Source organism: Pleurodeles waltl, chromosome 4_2, assembly GCF_031143425.1.
Source record: "Pleurodeles waltl isolate 20211129_DDA chromosome 4_2, aPleWal1.hap1.20221129, whole genome shotgun sequence".
NCBI classification, from domain to species: Eukaryota; Metazoa; Chordata; class Amphibia; order Caudata; family Salamandridae; genus Pleurodeles; species Pleurodeles waltl.
In genome coordinates, this window is record NC_090443.1 from 13,956,083 (window position 1) to 13,978,117 (window position 22,035).

At 45.8% G+C, this 22,035-nt stretch overlaps 1 protein-coding gene across 12 annotated transcripts in view; it reads right to left on the bottom strand.

Moving 5' to 3' along the window:
- The window catches only part of CACNA1A (calcium voltage-gated channel subunit alpha1 A), a 1,156,221-nt gene that overhangs the window by 178,388 nt on the left and 955,798 nt on the right, over positions 1-22,035 (bottom strand). For all 12 annotated transcript variants that reach the window (XM_069230415.1, XM_069230416.1, XM_069230412.1 and 9 more), the window contains one exon: positions 465-565. In XM_069230415.1, the coding sequence (XP_069086516.1) occupies positions 465-565 (101 nt within the window). The remainder of the gene's footprint in view (positions 1-464; positions 566-22,035) is intronic.

A 22,035-nucleotide genomic window follows, 5' to 3' on the forward strand; every position in this document is an offset into this window, starting at 1 on the left:
ACACTGAAATTTATATATTACCAGATAGGTGGGACAACATTACCAAACATGTCAGGCTGCATTACGAGGCGGCTGAGGAAGTACTACCCACAGGCAGGGCAGCATTAGAAGACAACTGCACCACACTATCACAAAGGTTGAGAAGCATTACTACACAGATGGGGCCTTGTACCAGACAGGTGGGACAATATTAAAAGTCATGTGGCATAACATTTCCATGCAGTAGTTTTGATACTGTTAAGAGGCCAATGGGACAACAGTACCAGAAAGGTGAGAAAACAGTACCAGAAAGTTGGGGCAGAATATCAGATAGATGGGACAGCACTGTCCAGCATGTTGAGCAACATTAGCAGACGTGGGATGAGCAGCACAGTTGTAAAATGAGAAACTTTTACACAGTTGATCTTGTACCCAGCTGTAGGTTGGGATGCCTAAACATATATGACTAGTTGCAGTGATCCTACCTGCTCCTCCCGTAGCGCCTGCAGCCGCTTTGCTTTGCTTTGACGATAATACTCCATGATCATCATCGCAGCATAGATTTTCCCGACCGTCAGGTCTGTAGCTGAGGAGAGGGAAAGAGAGTAGAGGGCAGTGATAATTTAGACTATTTGCCTCTAGGCATGCTCTGGGCTAATGCTTGAGCCCTTCTGAATGCACTAATTGACGAGGAATAAATGGTTACTTATTTGTGGAACTGTTTTTGCATTGTAGTAATCTTCATTGAAGTCATAAACTTTAGAAAAATTCTGCACTGCCTGAGTGGACCCTAGAACACTTAATCCACATACTTAGTTACAAAAAAAGGGTACTGAATCCAGTATATCCAATGCTGTGGAGTTCACTACAAAAGTCGACGTTTTTCCTGAAAGTTTACATATTCCAAAATTCTCCCTCCAGAAATCGCCTTCTTTACTGAAGCACATATATTTCTAAAGAAAAAGTTGCTTATATTCGGTAACTCTTTATCTGGTAGAGACTCTTTCTAGCCGCAGATTCCTTACCTTAGAATATTCCCAGGCATCAGACTAGATCTGGAAATATTTTGAGCAATCCCCTTGCCTGATAGGTGGCGTCGTTCAGCTCGACGTGACATTGGCGTTGTCATCCGCGGTGCCTATATAGGAGCCAACCCAGTGCACTGACCTCAGTTCCTTCTTTTCTGCACCAGAAGCACGGAGCCAAGCAGAGGCAGAGTGACCAGTGTGCCAGAAATGAGATCTGAAAGAATCTCTTAATTTAGAGAAATCAGTCTGCAGAATGCTGAGGATGGGAAGGTCCGTGAGGAATCTGTGGCTAGATACTCTACCAGATAAAGCTTTACAAAATGTTAATCTGATAGAGATTTCTATCCACAGATTCCTTACTTAGAATAGATATGAAAGCAATATCTTTCCCCGGAGGTGGGTCTGTGGATTGTTTTGAACTAAGAAGTCCGGAAGGACCAAATGGGAAAAATGCCTATCTCTCTGGACCTGACTGTCAAGGAGGTAGTGTTTGGCAAATGTGTGCAGTGATGCCCATCTAGCTGCCTGACAGATGTCTAAGACTGGGTCTCCCTTAGCTATCGCAGAGGTTGTAGCTGTAGCTCTCTGGTAAAGTGAGTTCTCAGGTAGCTTCTTCTTTGGCCATTGTGTAGTAGATCTTAATACAGTGGATGATCCGTTGAGAGATGGTTCTCTTTTGAATTCCCTTTCCTGTTTTTTGCCCCTGCAAATCCAACAAAGTGTTGTCGACCTGGAAATCTTTGGTACGATCTTTTGGATTCAGGCGGTGGAGTCTCTCGGCTTCTTTAGTAGAATGAGGAGGGGAAAAATGGTGGGCAGGGTGATTTTTTTTGCCCAATGTGAAAACGTGTTACTATCTTTGGTAAAAAGGATGCTCGAGTCCTTGGAACCAGTTTGTCTGGGGAACAAATGTGCAGGGAGGGTTAATGGAGAGTTCTTGTAACTCGCTAACCCGCCTGGCAAATGCTATTGCCACAAGGAAGACACTTTTTAGAATTAAGAGCTGCAGAGGACAGCTATGCATAGGCTCAAAAAGGGAACACATGAGGAAGGGGAAAATAAAGGGCATAGGAGGAAACAGATGCTGTAAACCTTTAAGAAATCTAGCCACAACTGGTGATCTGAAGAGGAAAGGTTGGTTCGGCAGCCATAGAAAGAAGAAATGGCAGACAGATATCCTTTGACTATACCCAAAGCAAAGACTTGCCAGGCCAGGGAGGGAACAAACAAGAGAACTTTAGACAAGGGAGCCAACAGAGGATCTACTGATTTAGAACTACACCAAATCAAAAACTTGTCCCACCAGCAGGTGTGAATAGTTGAGTGCAGAAGAGCCTGGCTGCCAGACTGTACAGCTGCCAGGGTGTGGGGGGGGATTTGGCGTAGGGGAGCAGATTGGGTGGACCTTTGGCTGTGGGCCCAATAAAGTTTGTGGTTGCTAGGTAGAAAAGGACACAGCTTTTGCCAAACACTGTAGTCACTGAAAGGGCACGAGGCAGAAAACGGCCATCATGGGGCTACACAGAGCCCCAAAGATCTAGCAAGGGGCCTTACTATAATTGAATCACTCCAAGGTTGAATCTGCTGTCTCTCCAAACAAATGAGTCCCATTAAAGGGCATGTCCATGAGCGAGGATTGGACATCCCCAGAAAAGTAAGTGTTCCTCAACAAGGTGTGACGTCTCAGCGCCACAGAAGAAGCAATGTCTCTGCCAAATGAGTCATTTGTATCCAACCTGCATCTAATTGTGAACTTTGCTGCATCTCCACTGTCAGCAGCAGCTTGGGAGAGTGTGATCCGAGCCTTTTCTGAGGCCACAGGCAGCACTTGCACAACCATATCGCAGATAGTATGGGAATAGCAGCCCAATAAGCACATAATGTTCACAGACTGCAGTGCCAGGCTGGCCGAAGAGAAAAACCTCTTTCCCAAGTTATCCATCCTCTTGGATTCCCTAACAGGTGGTGTGGTAGGAAACTTGCTGGGACTGATTTGGGGCGTTGAGGCCTGGTTCACCAGGCTTTTAGTGGTGGGTTGCTGGGTGAGGAAGGCTTGGTCCAAAGGTAAGGGCGATAGCAGCAGGAGGTAGTCCTGTGCACAGGAGTACCTGTGCAGGGCTTAGCCCAGGCCCAAGCAGGACATCAGTAAGGGCTTTGTTGAAGGGTAGTAAGGGGTAATGGGGATACCCCCTGTTGAAGCACCTTCATTAAAACATTTGTTTCAACTTGAACTATGGGCATCAATAGATCCAGGACCTCAGTCGCCCTCCGGTCCATCATAGGAAAGGAAGCCCCTTCTTCTGTAGCCTTTGTGGGAGGAGAGGGGAGAACTTGGCTGGTGAGGTATCCAGACCACTGGCATCAGCCAGGTCCTCATACCAACTGTCATCAGCCATGGACTCTGCTAGGGGGTCAGTGCAGGAATGGGAATCCTCAGATCCCCTCCATTTGTGTTCCTCGGTGAGCCAGTGTAGTAGGGCTCTATCTCCGAATCAGGCCATGTGCGCCTGGTCAGAACTGGAATTGATGCTGTGTAATGCCTCTTCAGCTCCGTATCGGAGTGGGGAATCACAATGGGTTCAGAACCACCGGTTGGTATTGGCGGCACCGGAAACAATGCCACTGGAATGGTCTCCGGAGGAGGTTGCAAAGTCATGGCCAAAGCCAATCCATATCCATCAATGGATCCTAGGGGGTCGACTAGTGCAGAGAGCAAGTTTGCCAACGGAGCTTCAGTCGGCGACCCTTAAAACCTGTGGGTCCCAAAGGTGCTCCAATGAGTTCGACTGCCCAAAAATAAGGCTCATATCCTCATAAAACTCTCAGAGTTGGGCGAGGGTCACTCCATCTTCAAGAAAATCAGGGAACCGCAGAGTGAAAGCAGTTTCCAATGGCAGCTATATAGGGACCACCTGTGAGTGAGGTAGGGATTTTTGGCGTCATTCCCTCGCGTCGTGCAAAAAATAGGGTTGACTCCAAGACTTCTTGGACTTCTTCTTGTGGGACTTACTAGAAGAAGTCCTGGAGCGGGACGAGAAACAACCCAAGCAGCTCTGGGAGTGATCCCAAGACCTCCCATGTGAACAGGGCCTGCAGCAGCACAGAGTCGCATAACAAGTGGCCAAAAGCTTCAAGGCCAACTCTCGGATGGACTCTGGGTTCATTGTCCTGCACTCTGCACATGACACACAGTTGTGGTCTTTATCAAGACCCCACAGCCAGACCAAGCAGGGGTCACACAGACATCTTTGGATGACAGGGTCCAGAAGGCTTGAACCCGCTGGGTTCCTGCAGAGACATTGTGACAAAAAGTAGCAGAAAAGGCACACTAGTTGTTGACAAAAAGGTCGAAGTCAATCAAAAAGTGAGTGAGGGGAGCTCGGTCCAGATCCACGCTGATGGCGCAGAAGAGAAGGAACTGGGGTCAGTGCGTTGCAGTGGTGCCTAAAAAGGCACTGCGCAGGTCACTTATGGCACGGATGGCACTATCAATGCCACACAGAGCTGAACAATGCCACTTACGGGCACACAAGGGGGGTTGCTTAAAAGACTTACAGATCCAGTTTGAATGTAAGAATATTCTAAGGTAAGGAATCAGCTGCTAGAAGTTTTACTATCACCACGAGGAACCCTTCCGACAGAGCCGCTCATAAAGTTGCCCTCAGCCACTACCATCTACGCATCAAGGAATGCAAGAAAGCAGCCATTACAGCCCCCATCGACATGGCGGCCAACCGCACGAAGGAACTCTTCCAAATAGTAAAGGAATTCTCCAACCTGAAAGCCACTGCGAACACCATCCACCTGTACCAAGAGCTCTGCCACACTATCTCGGAATATGTAAACACCAAGGTCACCTCCATCTACAACAATTTTGAACCTCAACCCATGGCTTTCAACTTCAACCAACCAATCAGCTGAATTATCACCAGCTGGTCTCCACTCACCACTACATTGCCGTCATGTCTTCCATCCACAACAGTGCACCCACCAACCCCTGTCCCCACTGACTTTTCATCCTTGGACCCATCTCAATCAACACCAAACTCACCAGCATCAACACCTTCATCTTCACAGCAGCCTTTCTGGACAGATGAAAACATGCAGAGGTCAGACCCCTCCTAAAGAAACCCTCTGCTGACCCCAGAGATCTAAAATATTATCAACAGATTTTCCAGCTCCCCTACCCGGCCAAAAGAACTTGAGAAAGGCATCAACCAAGAACTCGTTGAACACCTGGAACAAAAACAGCTACTTAATGTCTCACCATCAAGTTTCCATGCCAACCGCAGCACTGAGACAGGACTGATCACTGCCAATAATTACATCAGACCTCTCCTCGACCCTGGAGAAACTGTGGCCCTGATCCTCCTCGACCTCTCTGCTGTGTTCGACATTGACTCCCTCCACACTCTTATTGACAGACTCTACAACATTGCCATACAGCAAAACACCCTCAAGAGGGTTGCCTCTTTCCTTACAGGTCCCACAGAGAGCATCCAGCTGCCTCCCTTCACCTCCGAACCCAGGGACATCATATGCGGCGTCCCCCCAGGATCTTCCCTCAGCATCACCTTGTTCAAAACCTACATGACCCATCCCACAGATGTCGTCAGATCTCATGGACTCAACATAGTATCCTACACTGACGACACTCAACTAATCCTATTGCTCAACAAGGACCCCTTCAGTGCCAAAACTAACTTCTGAGACGCCATGACCAACGTAGTAAACTTGATGAGAGACAACTGCCTCAAACTCAACTCCGACAAGACAAAAGTACTGATCTTCAGTTGGGACCACAACTGGTGGCCAGCAGAACTCAGACCAACACCCACACCAATAGACCATGCATTCAACTTAGGCATCACCCTCAACAACAAACTGACCATGAAACGACAAGTCAAAGCAGTCACCTCCTCCTACTTCCACACCCTTTGCATGCTTTGCAGAATCTTCAGATGGATACAATTCAACATCAGAAAACCCATCATCCAGGCCCTCGTCACCAGCTGCCTCGACTTTGCAACACTCTCTACGCAGCCATCTCCTCAATAGACTCCAGACCATACAGAATGTTGCAGCAGACTCATCCTGGACCTCCCTAAACAGACCCACATCACCCCACCTCAGAAACTCCACTAGCTCCGTATCCAGAAGAGATGCCAGTTCAAGATCCCCATGCACACCTACTAGGCACTACACAGTCAAGGACCGCCCTACATCAACTATCGGCTGAACTTCCATCTACGCTCAAGACACCTGCACTCTTCCTCTCTTACACTTGCTCACAACCACTGCATCCGTTGCAGCCACACGGGGGTGCTCTTTCTCCTACATCACAGCCAAGAGCTGGAACGTCCTGCCCCCACCTCCCACACCTCTGAACATCACCCTCTGTGGCAGTTCAGAAACAAACTCAAGACGGCTTTTCGACAGAGACTCTGCACCATCAGCACCCAGATACCCCTAGCGGTAACAGTGCTGCACTATACAAATGCTGATTGATTGGCTGATTGAGATCACATTTGCTAGCTTAAACTGTCTAGAGTGAGGGAACATGAGGCCTGATAGACTTAGATGATAGGAGTTAAAAGCACCTTGTGCCTTTAAGATGTCTAAAGGCTTCCACTTCCATGATACTTTATACTGGCAGTTGACACTCAGAGTCAGTTCTTTTTGATGGAGATATAGAGTTAAAAAGAGGCTGTGTGTCATGGCCTTTATCTCACTTAGCTGAGAAAACTGGAGGCCAGGGTGAGGCAGAAGGGTTGTTTGTGTCTTCAACAAACATCACTATGATGCAAAACCAGGACCACATGTACATAACCATTCCTTCTGCCTCATAGGATCTTCACAGATAGCCATAAACGAATGAATAAAGTCCTCATGTACAACAGCTCTTGTCCATAAGAGAGAAAAGGCAGCAAGCTCAAGAAGCTATTATAAAACTTTCAAAAGTGCATCAGGAAAAAACATTCTTAACTGTGTCCTGAGCTACAGTCATATCAGACTCAATACTCATATGTGCTCTAAAATCAGAATAAAGACAATATTAACTTGTACCTTGTAAATGTGTGACCAGATTTCCAAATGATTGACCTACAATTTTGTTTTTATTTAGCCAGGCCGTAGAAGTTGCATTTCCTCTGGCAGAACCGGCCTTGGGCCTTACCAGTACAGATTTATTTGCCAAAATATAATAGACAAAATGAAAGAAACAATTCAGACTAACACTGATTGCTTAAAGGTTGCTAACACACCAACGTTAGTAGGAAGCTGATTAGACATAGGATTGTCCTAAAAGCTAAAAAATAGAGAGAAGATTCAACTTGTGTAGTCGATTTAGTGAGAAATACAAGTAGGGAATTTGCCTTATTTATAATAAATTCTAAAACCAACCTGAGTATAAACGAAGGGTCAATCCTCATTGCTACCCTATTAGACAGACTGTATAGAGTCTGACAACTGAGAGGGCCTGCAGCTCACTAACTCTGCATGCAGAAGTGAAACAGACCCCAAAAGTTGTCTTTCCTTTTAGATGTTTGTCCTGGCTGTCTTGAACAGGAACAAAAAAACATGACGGAATTTCCACCCTAAACAGGGTGGATTTTCTGAAGTACTTGGGGGCATATTTATACTCAGTTTGTGCTGAACTAGCGTCAATTTATTTTCCCATAATTCAGTGCAAACCTAACTCCATGTCTAGTGCCAAAGTTATGGAGTTAACGTCATTTTCTGGACGTGGAAACCTACCTTGTGTCAATGAAAGGCAAGGTATGTGTTCCAGTGCAGAAAACAAATTTATGGCCCTTGCGCCATATTTATCCACCCATGCTAAAATCATGCCTGGGGGCCTTAAATAATGGCGCTGAGCTTGCTTAGTGCCATTATTAACGCCTGGGTATGGGCAGGCGTTAGGGGACCTGTGGGCCTTTTTCCATGGTCAGAGACAATGGAAAGAACCCACAGGTGCCCTTCCCTGGCTCCAGGGATCCTCCACCGACCCCCTCCCACACTACGAAGACACCTAAGGATGGGGAACCCCATCCCAGGTAAGTAGAGGTGAGTATGTTTTAATTTTTTTTTAAGTGCCATGGGGGGGCCTAACTTGGGCACCCCTCCATGGCACTTGGCCCAATGGCCATGCACCTGGGCATGGCCATTGGCTGGGGGCCATGACTCCTGTCTTTACTTAGACAGGAGTCATGTCCAAGGGGGTTGTGCGCCGAAATATGGCGCTAATCAGGTTAGAGTCATTTTCTTGACTCTAACCTGACTAGCACCATTCTATGACGCACAACCTCCAGTTTTCCCTACACCTCCCTCACCCAGTTAGCGTCAACTATTTTGACGCTAACCGGGCCTTACCATACCATAAATATGACGCCCGGCCGGCATCTTGGGATGGCGCCAGCTGGCAGTATACTTTTTTCCTCTAAACGCCGTTAGCGCAGTTTAGCGTCACAAAGTATAAATCAGGGCCTTGGACCGATGGCCCAATATCCTTGGGTCCATTGGTCTAAGGCTTCCGTCAGCACGGTAGAAATATGATGGTTCGCCTACCTCTAAATGAAGCGGGCAAACCAACAGTTTGGCAGACATAAAATTCGACAATGTTTTAGGCAGAACCTAAATGTGGTGGGGTACTTTTCCACCAAACTCTAAATAACCCCGTAAGTTACCATGAAGTGAGGTGCTCTCATTGAAGGTAAAACCTTCTTTCAACTGTCAAGATTATCTTTAATGATAAAAGCTTTAAAGAATGCAAGTTGTAGAAGTTCTTTCCTGTATGCTGTTATAGCAGTAAGATCGAACTAAATTGTAGAAAATTGCAGCTTACATTTTAGTACATGCACTAAATATGACACAAGTTGTGACTATAATGTTTCAGTTGGCACCACAAGCAAAATCTTTTACATTTGAAAAAATAAGAGGATCTAGTGTATTTTAACACTTATTTTTTTATTGCCATTTGTCAAATACATGTTTTTACTATTATGCATTGTTGCATGTTTTGATTTAGCACAGCCTGCATTTCCATTTGGAATCCTCGCACTCGTAATTGTGCCTCAGACTATTCTCCTTGGATAGTGCACAGGGGACCCAGGCCCACCCACCGTCCACTGGAGTGGAGTATGTGTCCGAGCTGTAAAGGGGACCCATGTTCCTACCCTCTAAGTGGCGGAGTATTTCTATCACCATCTGTGCCACCGGGTGCAGTTCATACCTTGCTGTGACCGCATGCTAGTCTGGGTGTACCGGGTATGCCATGTGTTGAAAACTAACCAAACTCAGAACTTTCTAGCTAATGACTCGGGGTGTAATATGTTTCTCTAATATGTCTTTAGGGGGATGTGGTGGGGGGGTAGGGAGATTGGGGGAGGAGTGGCACCCAGATGACACTTCACCAATCAGCATCCCACCAGACACGGGAGGTGAGGAGGCAAAGCGGTCCTCCAATGGCATACGCCCAGTAACAGTAGTTCCGGCCCCTGCCCTCCTCTGGGTCTCCCCATAGAGTCGTCCCAATCACTCAGGTCTGGGCTGGGTTTTCAAGCTCGTCATATATTCTTGTGAGTCACCGACCGAGCTTGCGGTGTCCAAGGGCTGTTCCCACTCGTCCACCACCTCCGACCAAAAGTCCACTCTCGGTCTCCTGCGCACCCCACGGGCTTCCTCCCTCTGAAGTATTCTTTCTTTTGCAAAAGCCCACATAGTTACAGCTTTAACTCAGGTCTCAACATTAGACCATGCATTGGACATCCATGCCACTACTATGCGCCTTTTCACCAGTGTTAATGCTAAGTCAGGGGTTTGGGTCAGGGGAAGACCCCCAAAGGACACACCTCAATATTACTCTACAGTGTTCAGTTCAGGTTTGCATTTAGGCTCATGAAGATCATCCCGAAGTATATCTGAAGCTGAGCGGTCTCCCACATCATATGTCTGAAGTCTGCATCCAGGGTTGCGCAGCGGGGATATTTCGTACATTTGGCCCTATGAATAGCCTTGATTTTGTGTGGGATCAGGTACATCCTGCTTCTGTAATTGAATAGAATGTTCTTAAGAAGAGTTTTGCGAAACACCTTTTGTGGGTATGCCAGTATTCTCCTCCATTCAGTGTTAGGTATGTCGCGACCCAGCTCTGTGCTCCATCGTGTCCAAAGGGCCTCCAGGGGTTTCCTAACTAGAGCGTTTGGTGCTTTATAGAACCATGTGATTAGGTGGCTTCCTGAGCCCAGCATCAGTAGCAATTGGAGGACAGTGTGGGTCGGGTTCCACGTCACCCATGCCCCACAGTTCTTGAAAAGTTCATGAGAGTGCCTTGTAGGTCAGGAACTGGCCTGATGGCAAAGCTGTCTGTGCGCTAAGGTCTTGTAGCGGGATAAGGGTACCCATATGGTAGCACTAAATGTAATGATCCCTGCTTCTGTGAAGCACCCCTTTGCCCCACCGTGAGGAAGGTTATGAAATCTCCCAGTGGGGCAAACCTACTAGCAAAACCTCAGGAGCATAAAACACTGTGCTTCTCAATCTTTTAACATAGCCCTGCCAGATAACGGTGCCATGGACAGGAGGAGACCCAGCTGCAGGATTCACAGTGCAGGCTTGAGCAGCCTTGCTAGCAAGGTTGCCTGGTTTGTCTCAGAGCCAATCGGGCCAGGTTCCGCCCATTACAGCCACCTGGTGAACCACTGGAGCTGTGTCACTGGAAAATCTAACAGGAAATCTGGGACTTCAAGTCCACCCTTGAGTGGTGGGTGGCAGAGAGTGTCAATCGCGACCCTATGATGGCCTCCATCCCAGATTATTTCTTGGAGTAGAGAGACCAGATGTCTGAACTAGGGTGCCAGAACCTTCGCTGGGAGGTTTGTGAAGTAGTAGAACAGCTGTGGGAGCATCAACATCTTTATAATCGATTTGCACACCATGAGGGGTAGCCTAAGTGATCTCCAGAAAGGGGCATGGGTCTTGAGGAAATGTATTGCTACTCCAAGGTTTCTCTCCAGCAAATCATCAGTCTCATGGATGCCTAAGTATTGAAAGTTGTGTGGTGCCCAGAGGATGTTGGATGGACATCCAGCAGGGCGGGGGTGTTGCAAACCACCGGGAATACACACGTCTTTGCCCAGCTAACCGGGAGGACCAAGTAAGTCCCAAACTACTCGAGGAGCTGTAACACATAGGCTATGTCCTCTTCACCATTCTGCAAGTAGATCAGCAGAACCTCTGCATAGAGGTATGTAACATGCTCTTTCCCCTCTGCTATGATTCCTTTGCCCCTGCCCACCAGTCAGAACCACTCTGCCAATGGCTCAATTGTAATGTTAAATAGGAGGGCCAACAATGGGCACCGCTGCCTTGTGTCCCAAAATATGTCACACTGGTCTGGGATTGTGCGTTCCCTTTTGACCCTAGCTATGTGGTTCATGTACAGCTACTGCACACACCTGGCCCATATGGAGCTTGGCGCCTCCAGAAAGTTCCACTGTATGGAATCAAAGGCCTTCTCAAGGTCCACATATATGAGCATGACCCACGGGTTGGTTCTCACTGTGCAGCTGTAAATGATGTTATACATCTGGTGAAGACTGAGGGAGCAGTTGCATGCTGGCAGCCGATCTGGCCGGGCGACATACCAGTAGCCAGGGCCATGATGGTATTATTTATTTCCTGGGTCATAATTGGGAACCCCAGCTCCACCACTCCCTCTGGGAGGCATCGGAACTCCAGCCGGTCTAAAAGGCCGCCATGCTTCCCCGGTAGGTCGGTTTCAATTGGTCAGTATAATGTGACATAGCAGTCTCGGAACACCAAGTTATTGTCTTTGGGAGAGTAGAGTGTTTCTCCGGCCAGGGACAGCAATCTAGTAATAGGGGTGCCTCTGCCTTCTGGGCGAATGAGCCAGGCCAAAAGTTTCCCCAGCCTCCCTTTCTCTTTTGAGCTCATTTAATATACACTTTATAATGATGGCATCCCAGGTGCCTGAGAGCTACATTTCATTGTTCCCTGGTTTCCAATAATTTTGGGATAGTGTCTGTGTCACAGCTTAGCTCATTATTCAGCCTGTGGAGTTTGGCATCTAGCCGTGTAAATTCTTGGTCAAGCTTGTGGCGGATCCCCACCGTCTGGTTCAGTGCTCTCAAACCACCACTGTGAAGAACCTCCCATTCATTCAAGCAATTTGAGGCTGTCATAGCAAAATAATGCACTATTTGCTCCTGCCAAGTGCAGCTACCATGTTGTGATCATGGGATGCTTGTTAATTAGCCCAAAGAGTGGGCTATAGTCCAAGAGAGTGCGGCACAGCACCCTTGAGCAGATATAGCAGTCAAGTCTTGTGCGGACCTTATACATGCTAGAATAGTATGAGTAGTCCCTGTCTAAGCCATGCTGTGTGTGCCAGATGTATTCTAGCTCCCATTGTGCCATCCTGTCTCTCATACCCTCCACCTTCCTGTGGGCAGGCCCCCTAGACATCGGAGGGGTAGAGCGGTCCAGGGTGGTGTCCGGCCTGCAATTAATGGCACCCCAAGGAGAGTGGTGAGTGACCTCAGGAAGAGTGCATGGTCCTGATTTGGCATTGTATAACCTACCCAGCACCACTTGCCTGCCACACAGCTGACCCTTCGCCAGAATGTACCGTCCCTCTCTATCTATTTTGACTGCAGTGGCCTCAAAGGGAACACCCACCCTTACCCACATTAGCCCCTCCTGCATGACTGCCGAGTATGTAGTAGCGTGAACTTGCCCTTGCCAGGGGCGCTGTAGGCGCTCTGCCTTCACCTTTGTGAGATGTGTCTCCTGGAGCATGGCAATGTATACTCCCCCCCCCCCTTGAGGTACATGTGAATTTTGTTTTGCTTCACTGCCATCCACATTCCACAAATAATCCACATCATTAGATTGAAGTTATATTGTGCGGAGGCCTCAGTAAGTGCTGTAATGTGAAACTGCGCTTTCCCCCTTTTTCACTCTCCCCCGCAGGGCCCCTTCCTGTTACCTTCATCCTCGAGACACTGAACCACAAAAACATTTGTCCCAACTCTCCGACCCCAGAGAAATCCAGCAACGACTGGCCACCCAAACATTGATATTCTGGAGTGTAAGTGGCACACTTCTTCACCATTCCAGCTCCTGGGGAATGGAGGTGTGGGGAGACTCGGGGACAAATCAAAGTCACTGTCCCCTTTTCGGTGCCGGCCCTAATGACCCCCTCGCTGCACCTAAGACAAGTAGTGATCAGATATCAAGGGGAAACCCTTTCAGCGTGAAAATAGACACCAGTGGTGCCCACCGCAGAGCCCTCCTCATATATGTTGTTCAAACCCAGCGGTCTCTCTATGTGAGGTCTTCTGCGGTTTGAGGGGTTATCCTCGGGAGCACCATCTTGTTCTGGGTTGCTAGAGTCCCCAGAAGGATGCACTGAAGCAGCACTGTCATCAAAGTCAGATAGCTTGGCAATTTTGATCTCCGTCGTCACCAGCAGCACCGCTGATCTGTCCCTGTCTGCATGCAATCCGGTTGGGTTTGCTAGGATTCCTCGCCGGGCATCTGCACCCGCATGGACTCCCCGGGGCCGCCATTCAAGGCTCACCTGGTTCCTAGCAAAAGTGTGTGCTGTCTTCTAACATGCTCTTCAGTTTTGTTCACAAAAAAGGGAGTAATGGAGGCCTTCCTTTTGCAGCACCCTTTTAACATCCAGGAAGGAAGCACACTTAGCTTGGCTCGTTCCTACCTTCCAGCTGATCTCTGCCATCCAGCTATGCTCGAGGGCAAGACGCCCCTTGTTCCGCTGCCCAACAGTAGCAGTCCTTCTTCACGGGCCTCATTGTTGGTGATAGCCCCATGTGTTGTGCGCTAGAATCAGGATTTTTGCAGGCCGACACGTAGCTCTGGGTTTAAACGTGTACCATTGTGGCCGGCTTAGCCCCACACCCCCAAGAGGATCTAATTGAAGGTTTCTTAGCTACCTTTAAAATATCTTTACAAAAGTGAGGTAAATGCCGCCATATTCAATGACTTCAGGTTAGTACAGTAGTCTAACAGCAGGGTTGGTTTGCATTGCAGCCTCTTTTGCAGTTGTAATACCATTGGCAGCAGGTCCGGCAACCACAATGCTGGGGCCTTCAAAATCAGAGTTGTTTGGGAACTCCACAGCTTCAACAGCATTGATGAAAGTTCCCTGTCCAGCTGATCACTAGGTCATTGCCTAGGGAGCCTAGTTTTCATCTCCTGGAGGCGAAGGTTGGTTATTTGGAACTTTGAAAGCTGTTGCAAACAGGTCTACCTCTCGGAATCCTTTAGTATGAGAAGATGTCATGAAGCATTTTGGCCCATATTTATACACGGGTTGCGCTAAATTAGCGCCATTTTTTTACGCTAATTCAGCACAAACCTAACTCCATATTTATACTTTGGTGCTCGACATGTCTAGCGCCAAAGTTATGGGGTTGACGTTGTTTTCTGGAGGGGAAAACCTACCTTGCGTCAATGAGATGCAAGGTAGGCGCTCCAGTCCAGAAAAGGATGATATGGCCTTTGCACCGTATTTATCCCCCGTGCTAAAATCCAGCAAGGGGGATGGGGGCTTAAATAATGGCGCTAAGCTTGCTTAGCGCCATTATTTAACACCTGGGTCTGGGCAGGCGTAAGGGGACCTGTAGGCATATTTCCATGGTCAGAGGCCCCAGGGACACTACCACCCACCCCCACCCACATCAGGAGGACACCTAAAGATGGGGGACCCATCCCAGGTAAGACCGGGTGAGTATTTTTCTTTTTTTTACGCAACACCGCTTGGGGGCCCTGACTTGGGGCCCCCTACACGGCGCTGAGCCCAATGGCCATGCCGAGGGGACATTCGTCTCCTGGGCGTGGCCATTGGAGTGGTGGGCATGACTCCTGTCTTCACGAAGACAGGAGCCATGTCCATGGGGGTTGTGCACCAATTTTTTTTGCCTCTAAACAGTGTAGCGCAATAATTTGGCACACAAGCCCCAGTTCCCCCTACGCCTTCCCAGCTCTGTTAGCGTCCTTTCCAAGGACACTAACAGGGCATTAACGCCGGCTAGTGCCATTCCATAAATATGGCACACGGCCGGTGTTTTGGAATGGCGTTAGCCGGCGCTATACTTTTCGACACAAACCTGCACTAATGCAGGTTTGCGTCAAAATGTATACATATGGGCCTTTGTCATCTAACATCCATTTGTGGTTTTCTGTATAGAACCTGCTGAGGAAATCTGCATGCTGATACTGAACTTTTAGCAGATGACTTGCCTTTATGGATGGATTTCTGGCTAGAAGCCTTTACAAAAGTTTCCGAGCTTCCAATGAAAGTGGTCAGGATCTGGTTTCTCCTTCCTTGATCATGTATTGGATTGTGGTGGTACTGTCTATTGTCTCAGATGGCAGGAAGGCCTGCAAAAGTAGGTGAAGTGCCCTGAACATCAGAAAGTTGATATGATAAGAGGCCTCCTTTGCTAACCATACACCATGACTTTATAGGTGAACTCCCCAGTCTTACAGTGAGACATCTAGTACTAGTGTTTGAGAAGGAAGGCTTTCTTGAAAAGACATCTCCTGAAAAAGGTTTCTCCTCTTGCACCTCCATGTGAAGGATTAAACAGTCATCTGTGTCAGCTGTAGCATGTTTTCCAAGTTGTCCTCATTCTACATCCATTGGTCTTCTGGATGTTGTAGATGTTTCATATGCAACCCTGAAATTGGGACAATAGTTTTGCAAGAGGCCACTGACCCCAGGAGTGAGTACATCTGATGCATTGTTGGCTTTGGAACTTCTCTAAGCCAAGGACATTTCTCTGAAGTGGAAGATACCGGGCTTCCAAATGAAACACCTTTCCATATTTTGTGTATATAGTCACTTCCAGGTGGGTCAGTGTTTTGAATAGCAACATAATTGATTTTGAAAAACTGACTTGCTGACCCAGACAATGTAGCAATAAAGTTGTGTTATGAGAAACTCGTCCTCTTTTACTGGGTTAGATGCTATGATCAGACAGCCATCCAAGCATTGGTATTTAAACATCATTTGATATTGAATGTGCACTGTTGCTACTGTCATCCATTTAGAGAACACCCTTGATGCAGACTTCAGATTGGTCTGTAGAACTGTTTACTAGTAATGTGACTTCCCCACTACTAGTGAAAGGAAATTCCTGTTCTCCTTTGATAAGACACGGAAATACACATCCTGCAGGATTACTGAACACATCCAGTCTCCTTTCCTAACATTAGGGAAGATTTGATGGAGTCTAGCTTGAGGAATCTTTTCCTCTTAATTAATTTGTTAGTGAGGCAACAATACAAAAACAGATATGAGGTGGCCCCTGAGACCATTTTATAACTCTCTTCTTCAGCAACTTGAAATGAACAGTTTCCATCTCAAACAATAGTTAGCACCCACTTGGCGTTTGTAATATTGTGGCACACTTCTAGATACTATGTGATACAACCCCAAACCAGAGTGGAGTACAGGAGATGTGACAGAGGAGTCATTGTCTGGCGTTAGCAGACACTGATTGGTTGGCATATTTGGATCTAAAGCTTCACCTTTGAAGGTACAAGCACCTCAACTGCTGTTGTTGATGTTGGTATGACGAATGAGGATATGGAACCCTCTGGTTTTTAAATTAATGTTGTTTCTTATGACAACAGTGGGGTTTGAAAAACATTTTACACTCCTCTCATCCAGCAGCTGTACGAGTCTTCGCTTCGGATTTCATCAAAAGCATTTCCTCTTCAGTATGTTGTAGAGCCTGAGAATAGCAAGTTTAAGATTTTTAGATGACTTTCTACCCTCAGTGTCACGAAGTGAAGCCATGACAACCAGCTGAGTGATACTGTGGCAAAACCAAGGTAATGCAAGCTGTTCCATGTCTACACCTGCTGTTAATACAGGGTTGGAAATAGAAGGTCTCCCTGCACAATCTCATGAAAATCTTCCTTCCACTCCTTAAGGAGCTTATCTTCAAACTCCGACACTTTTACACTGACTCCCATAGGAATAGATCACATTTCTTTAAAAGTGCAGAAGCACTAGCAGCTTTGAGAGCTGTGGAGGCACTGCTGCAAGACATCTTTTCCTGCAGCATCCATCCTTTTGCTTTTCCCTGTCAGGAGGAGTTGATGTCTCTTTTGGGTTTTGGTGACATTTGCTAACCAAGATGCCGCAGGCTAAGTGGTTAGAAATGACACCTTAACCCCTCAATGGCAATACAGTACTACACTACATAAGTTAGTTATTATATCGTTTTTATATCACATGATTTAACCATTGATATTAATACTCTTTAAAACGATTAGAGAATTTGAGTGTCATCCGTTTAGCATTCAGTGTTTGCTTGAGCCTGCAAATATGACTGTTAATGTTTCAAGAAATGTGTGTTTTTGTATGTGATAATATTATAATAATACATATGTTAGTGATATATGTTATATATCATTTATTAGTATAAATCCAAATTAAATGGAAATCACATTGTAAAGAAATTAAAAATGTGCATTTTAAAATGTGATTTTCGTCTGTAGTACACTGACACTATAGAGTAGGTTTAACAAGGCAGAAAGTAAAACTAAAATGCAGTGTGAGACTGTGCAACTTTTTGCTGACAGGGTTTTGTAATTACAGTGTTTATTTTCACTCAAAGAAAGATTAAATAATGTGTTAAAGTTTTTTAGTTGTTTAGACAATCCCAAAATCCTGCACATTTAGTACTGTGAATTATGGGAAATCAATCACAGTAAGATCTCCTTCGTGTGATATACAATCTTTCAAACCACTCATGCAAACATTCAATAGGAAAGTGTGTAATTATATATCTCTCTCTCTCTCTCTATATATATATATATATATATACATATTTATATACATATATATATATATATATATACATACATATATATACAGACACACACACACACACACACACACATATATATACTTATAGGAAATCAGATCCCCCGCCGGGAGTGCAGCGTTTTCTTTTTAGGCTTTGCAATATTACGGGCATAATGGTCATATCCCAATGACTGCACCAGCAGCTAGTGCACACCGCTTTGACTGCTTTGTTCTTTGGATCTATTTTAATAAGTGGCAACGCCCGGCATAAGAGGAACAATTGAAGACCGGAGACTGCTGCAGAGTGAATCAAGTGATACTAATCTCTAGCGCTGGTGTACTAGACACTGGAAGACTGGGACAAACTAGGTTGTGAAACTCTGTGGCTGGATGACAAGGACGGCCTCATGGGAGATGGTGAGCATCTGTGTCCTGTGTGAATGTACCTCTCACACCTCTGTGACCCAGAAGAGGATAAGTATTCAGTGAATAGGGTCCGGAGGCTTCCTGCACCAATTGGTGAAAGTGCATTTGCAAGTGCCTAAATAAAAAGACTGGAAACTTTTTTAATTCGTGTTCCTGAGAATGAGAGCAGTTCTGACTAAAATGTGGCTGCTTAATGTGAACTTAGAGATAAAAACAATGCAGAGAGGGTGCAGATAAATGAACTGTTTAAAACATCACTATTATGCGAAAGGAAGATTCGGATGGTCTTCTCTGTGAAATGGACAAAATCGAAGTAAGCAGTTTTTTTGCCATATAGTATATCAACCATTATGTAATTTCAGGAATTGCTAAAGACGGAATATTAATTGGACCACTGGTCCCAGAATGCCCTGAAGGGTTTAAAAGGCATGAACACACCAACATTAAACACAGACTACCGTGATCAAGACCGTTTGATGTTATGCTGTGGTTAATTAAAGAACTTGGGAGTTGAAACCCCAGGAGGGCAGCGTTATGCTTCTTGGCTTTGCACAATATCTGAAAAGAACACTTTTCTCACAGAATCAAATCTTTACACATATTACAGCCAACATATGTTGCGAGTCCCTGTCACTTCTTCAGGTCTCAATTTATTGAATGGATTCATAGTGTGCAATCCCATATTCCTTCAAATTTTCATGGCAGATCTCTCATGTATGTTCTTTGGAAACCTTTTCTGGATTTATCCATATCAAACACCCATAGATAGAAAATCTAACAAGAAGATGACTTAAGACCAAGCTTGACCAAAGACAGGGTGCTTTTTAACTCTTCATGTCAAATCCTATCATGTCATGCCTTCTATTTTTCCACATTGTAGACAGATTTAGGGGTAATTTGGGACTAAAGGAACTGCACTGTCAATTGCGAAAGGGTTTTTAATGTGGGCCAGTTAAAGTTTCAGGAAAAGATTTGATCTTCGATAGTGTGTTTCATAGCAATGGATATGTTTGATTCTGCACCTTTTTTGTACAGTAGAATATGGGTTGAGGTTTGTGGACTACTCACAAGCAGAGGGGAATTATTCTAATATTTACCTCTATCAATGAAAATCCTATAATGAAGAAAGACAATGTTAGGTTTCCAAAAAGACCCTGAGTAACCCGGTATAGCTGGATTTTTTTTGCAGCTTCAATAACAGTAGAGAAGTGGTGTCAAATTCTTCCTATGTCCCTTTGCAGCCAACGCCCCATTTCATCTCAAGACCTTGAGAAGAGGTCTGTGGAATCATCACTTGGAGCATTTTTGAAATTTCCTTTCCAGAGTTAAAGTTCTGACATGCTGGAGAGCCCAAAAGCAGAGAGCCACACCCACAATCCCAATAGTCACATATAATAAAACACTAAAAGGACTGTATGAGCACCACAATTGTGGTTTCCTATAATGAATAAAACAGTAGAGTTCCCAGCACAGTTTAATACATAGGAAAGTGTAATGCTTCTTTAAATACATTGCTTTTGTTCATATTACAAGGAAATTCTGATATCACAATTTGCTTGTAATAGGAAAAAAGTCACAATGTCAATGCAGACACAAGGTATAAATGACATATGGCCCCTCAGCTTCCAGCCTATTCAGAGCCAAAAGTGAGATGATGAGCAGGTCTTCAATATTCGCCTTTACTTTGATGTCTGTAGTGTTATTTCAGCTAAATGAACAAGTTACTTGCCTTTGGTAACACTCCTCCTGGTGAATACTCTGGAAACTTTAAAGCAGTTCTCCTGCTTGCCAGTAGGTGCCATTATGCAGTTCTGCAACCACGCCATTCCACTCCTGTAGTAATGAGAGGACCAGCGTATAAGCGCCACCTATGCGTGCTGACATCAGTTGCATTCTTAGCCTGTTCGCACTCTCAGATGTAGAGCCCATTGGCAGATTGGCAAATTTGAACGACCAGTGTGCAGATCTCTAGATTGGTGCCTTTTTAGGTGCAAAAAAGTTCAAGTCACAGAGCAGGGAGGGCGGAAGGGTCAGTGAGGATTCTGCATTTAGATAAAGTATCCACTAGAAAGATCGTTACCAAAAGTAAGAAACTTGTTCTGAATGATACTTCTAAGTCTATGAACTGGCTCAGACCAAAAGGTCCTGCAGCACTGAGCGGGAAAAATGCCTCTCATCTAACCTGATTGTCAAGGTACCAGTGCTTTGTGAATGTATGTACGGATGTCCACGTAGCCACCTGACAAATGCACAGCAAAGGAACTTCTTGTGCTAGTGCAGTGGTAGCAGCCTTAACTCTGGTGGAATAAGACCATAAAAATTCTGGGCACTTGTTTCTTCACCAGTGAATGTTTGATCTTTATGCAGAGAACAATCAATTGGGAGATGCTCCATTTTTTCACTGCTTTGCTCTTCTTTGCCCCAGAGACCCCCACAAACATCTGACCGTCCACCTAATAGTCTTTGGTGCAATCTGTAAGAAGGTTTAGTGCCCTTTTAGGGTCCAGATGATGTGTCCTTTCTTCCTCCATAGAAGGATGAGGTGGGCTAAAAAATGCTGAAACATGAAATGGTGTGACCACTTTCAGCAGAAAAGAAGCTTTGGTCCTCAACATGAACTTATCTGGAAAGAATGTTTATATGGAGGGTTAACAGAAAGACCCTACAGCTCATTTACACACCTAGCCAATGTTATGGCAATGTGAAAGATCGTTCTCAACAAAAGAATCCTTAATGTACAACCATGCAGCGGCTCAACAGGGGTGCACATCAAGAAGGTAAGTACTACTTTAAAGTCCCACTGTAGCACCACAAAGTGTATTGATGAAAACAAGTGTGGCAAAGCTTTCAAAACTCTCATCACAACAGGTTATTTAAATAAAGAAGGCTTATCTGGCAATCACAACATAGCCAAAAGAGCATTTAACAGTGTTCAAAGTGAGTTTTTGCTAAGCTAGGGACAAGACAAAAAACAAAACTTCAGACAACTTGGCTTGCAGGGGTCAATTTGGCAGGTGCCGCATCAACCCAGAAATGTTCCCAATGATAGATGTACAATGACTCTGCAGATGCCTTGCCACCAAGATGACATCAACAATCTCAGGAGGACGGTCAAAAGAGGACAACTTGTGCCACTCAATCATACAGGAGTCCAAGCTCCACTTTAGGAGAACTGTGTCTCTGAGGGTGAGCCTTCTTGGAAGCTCCAACAGGCAAACGTACTGATATTGCAGTTTTTCTGCAGTGGCAAAAGGAGTGAGCCATTGATGGAAAACGTCTTGCGCCAGTTTCAGGTGTAACTGCTATTTGTGGTCCACTAAGCGTTAGAGGCTGAGTTTGACCACCTTGGCATTTAGAGATCTCTACAGGCGGTTCGGCCACCAGAGAAATCCCCTGGAGGTTCAGTCACTTACAGAGGCACAGAGCCTTCTGGCACAGGACCCAAAACTACACCACACGCTGTTTATTGCAGTATCTCATAGCAGTGGTGTTGTCCGTGAATATCTGAATCAGCGTTCCTCTGGTTGTGGGCAGGAAGGCCTTCAACGCTAAGTGAATTGCCCTCAATTCAAATGAGTGGATGTCAAGCCAAGCTTCTATGGACCATAGGTTTCCAATCTCTACCTCTCCAGCTGTCCTCCCCAGCCAAAATGTGATGTATCCATTACCAGTGTCAAATATGGGTGGGCTAAGGAGAGAGGTCTGCTATTGACCCAATCACGGTCCACCAATAAC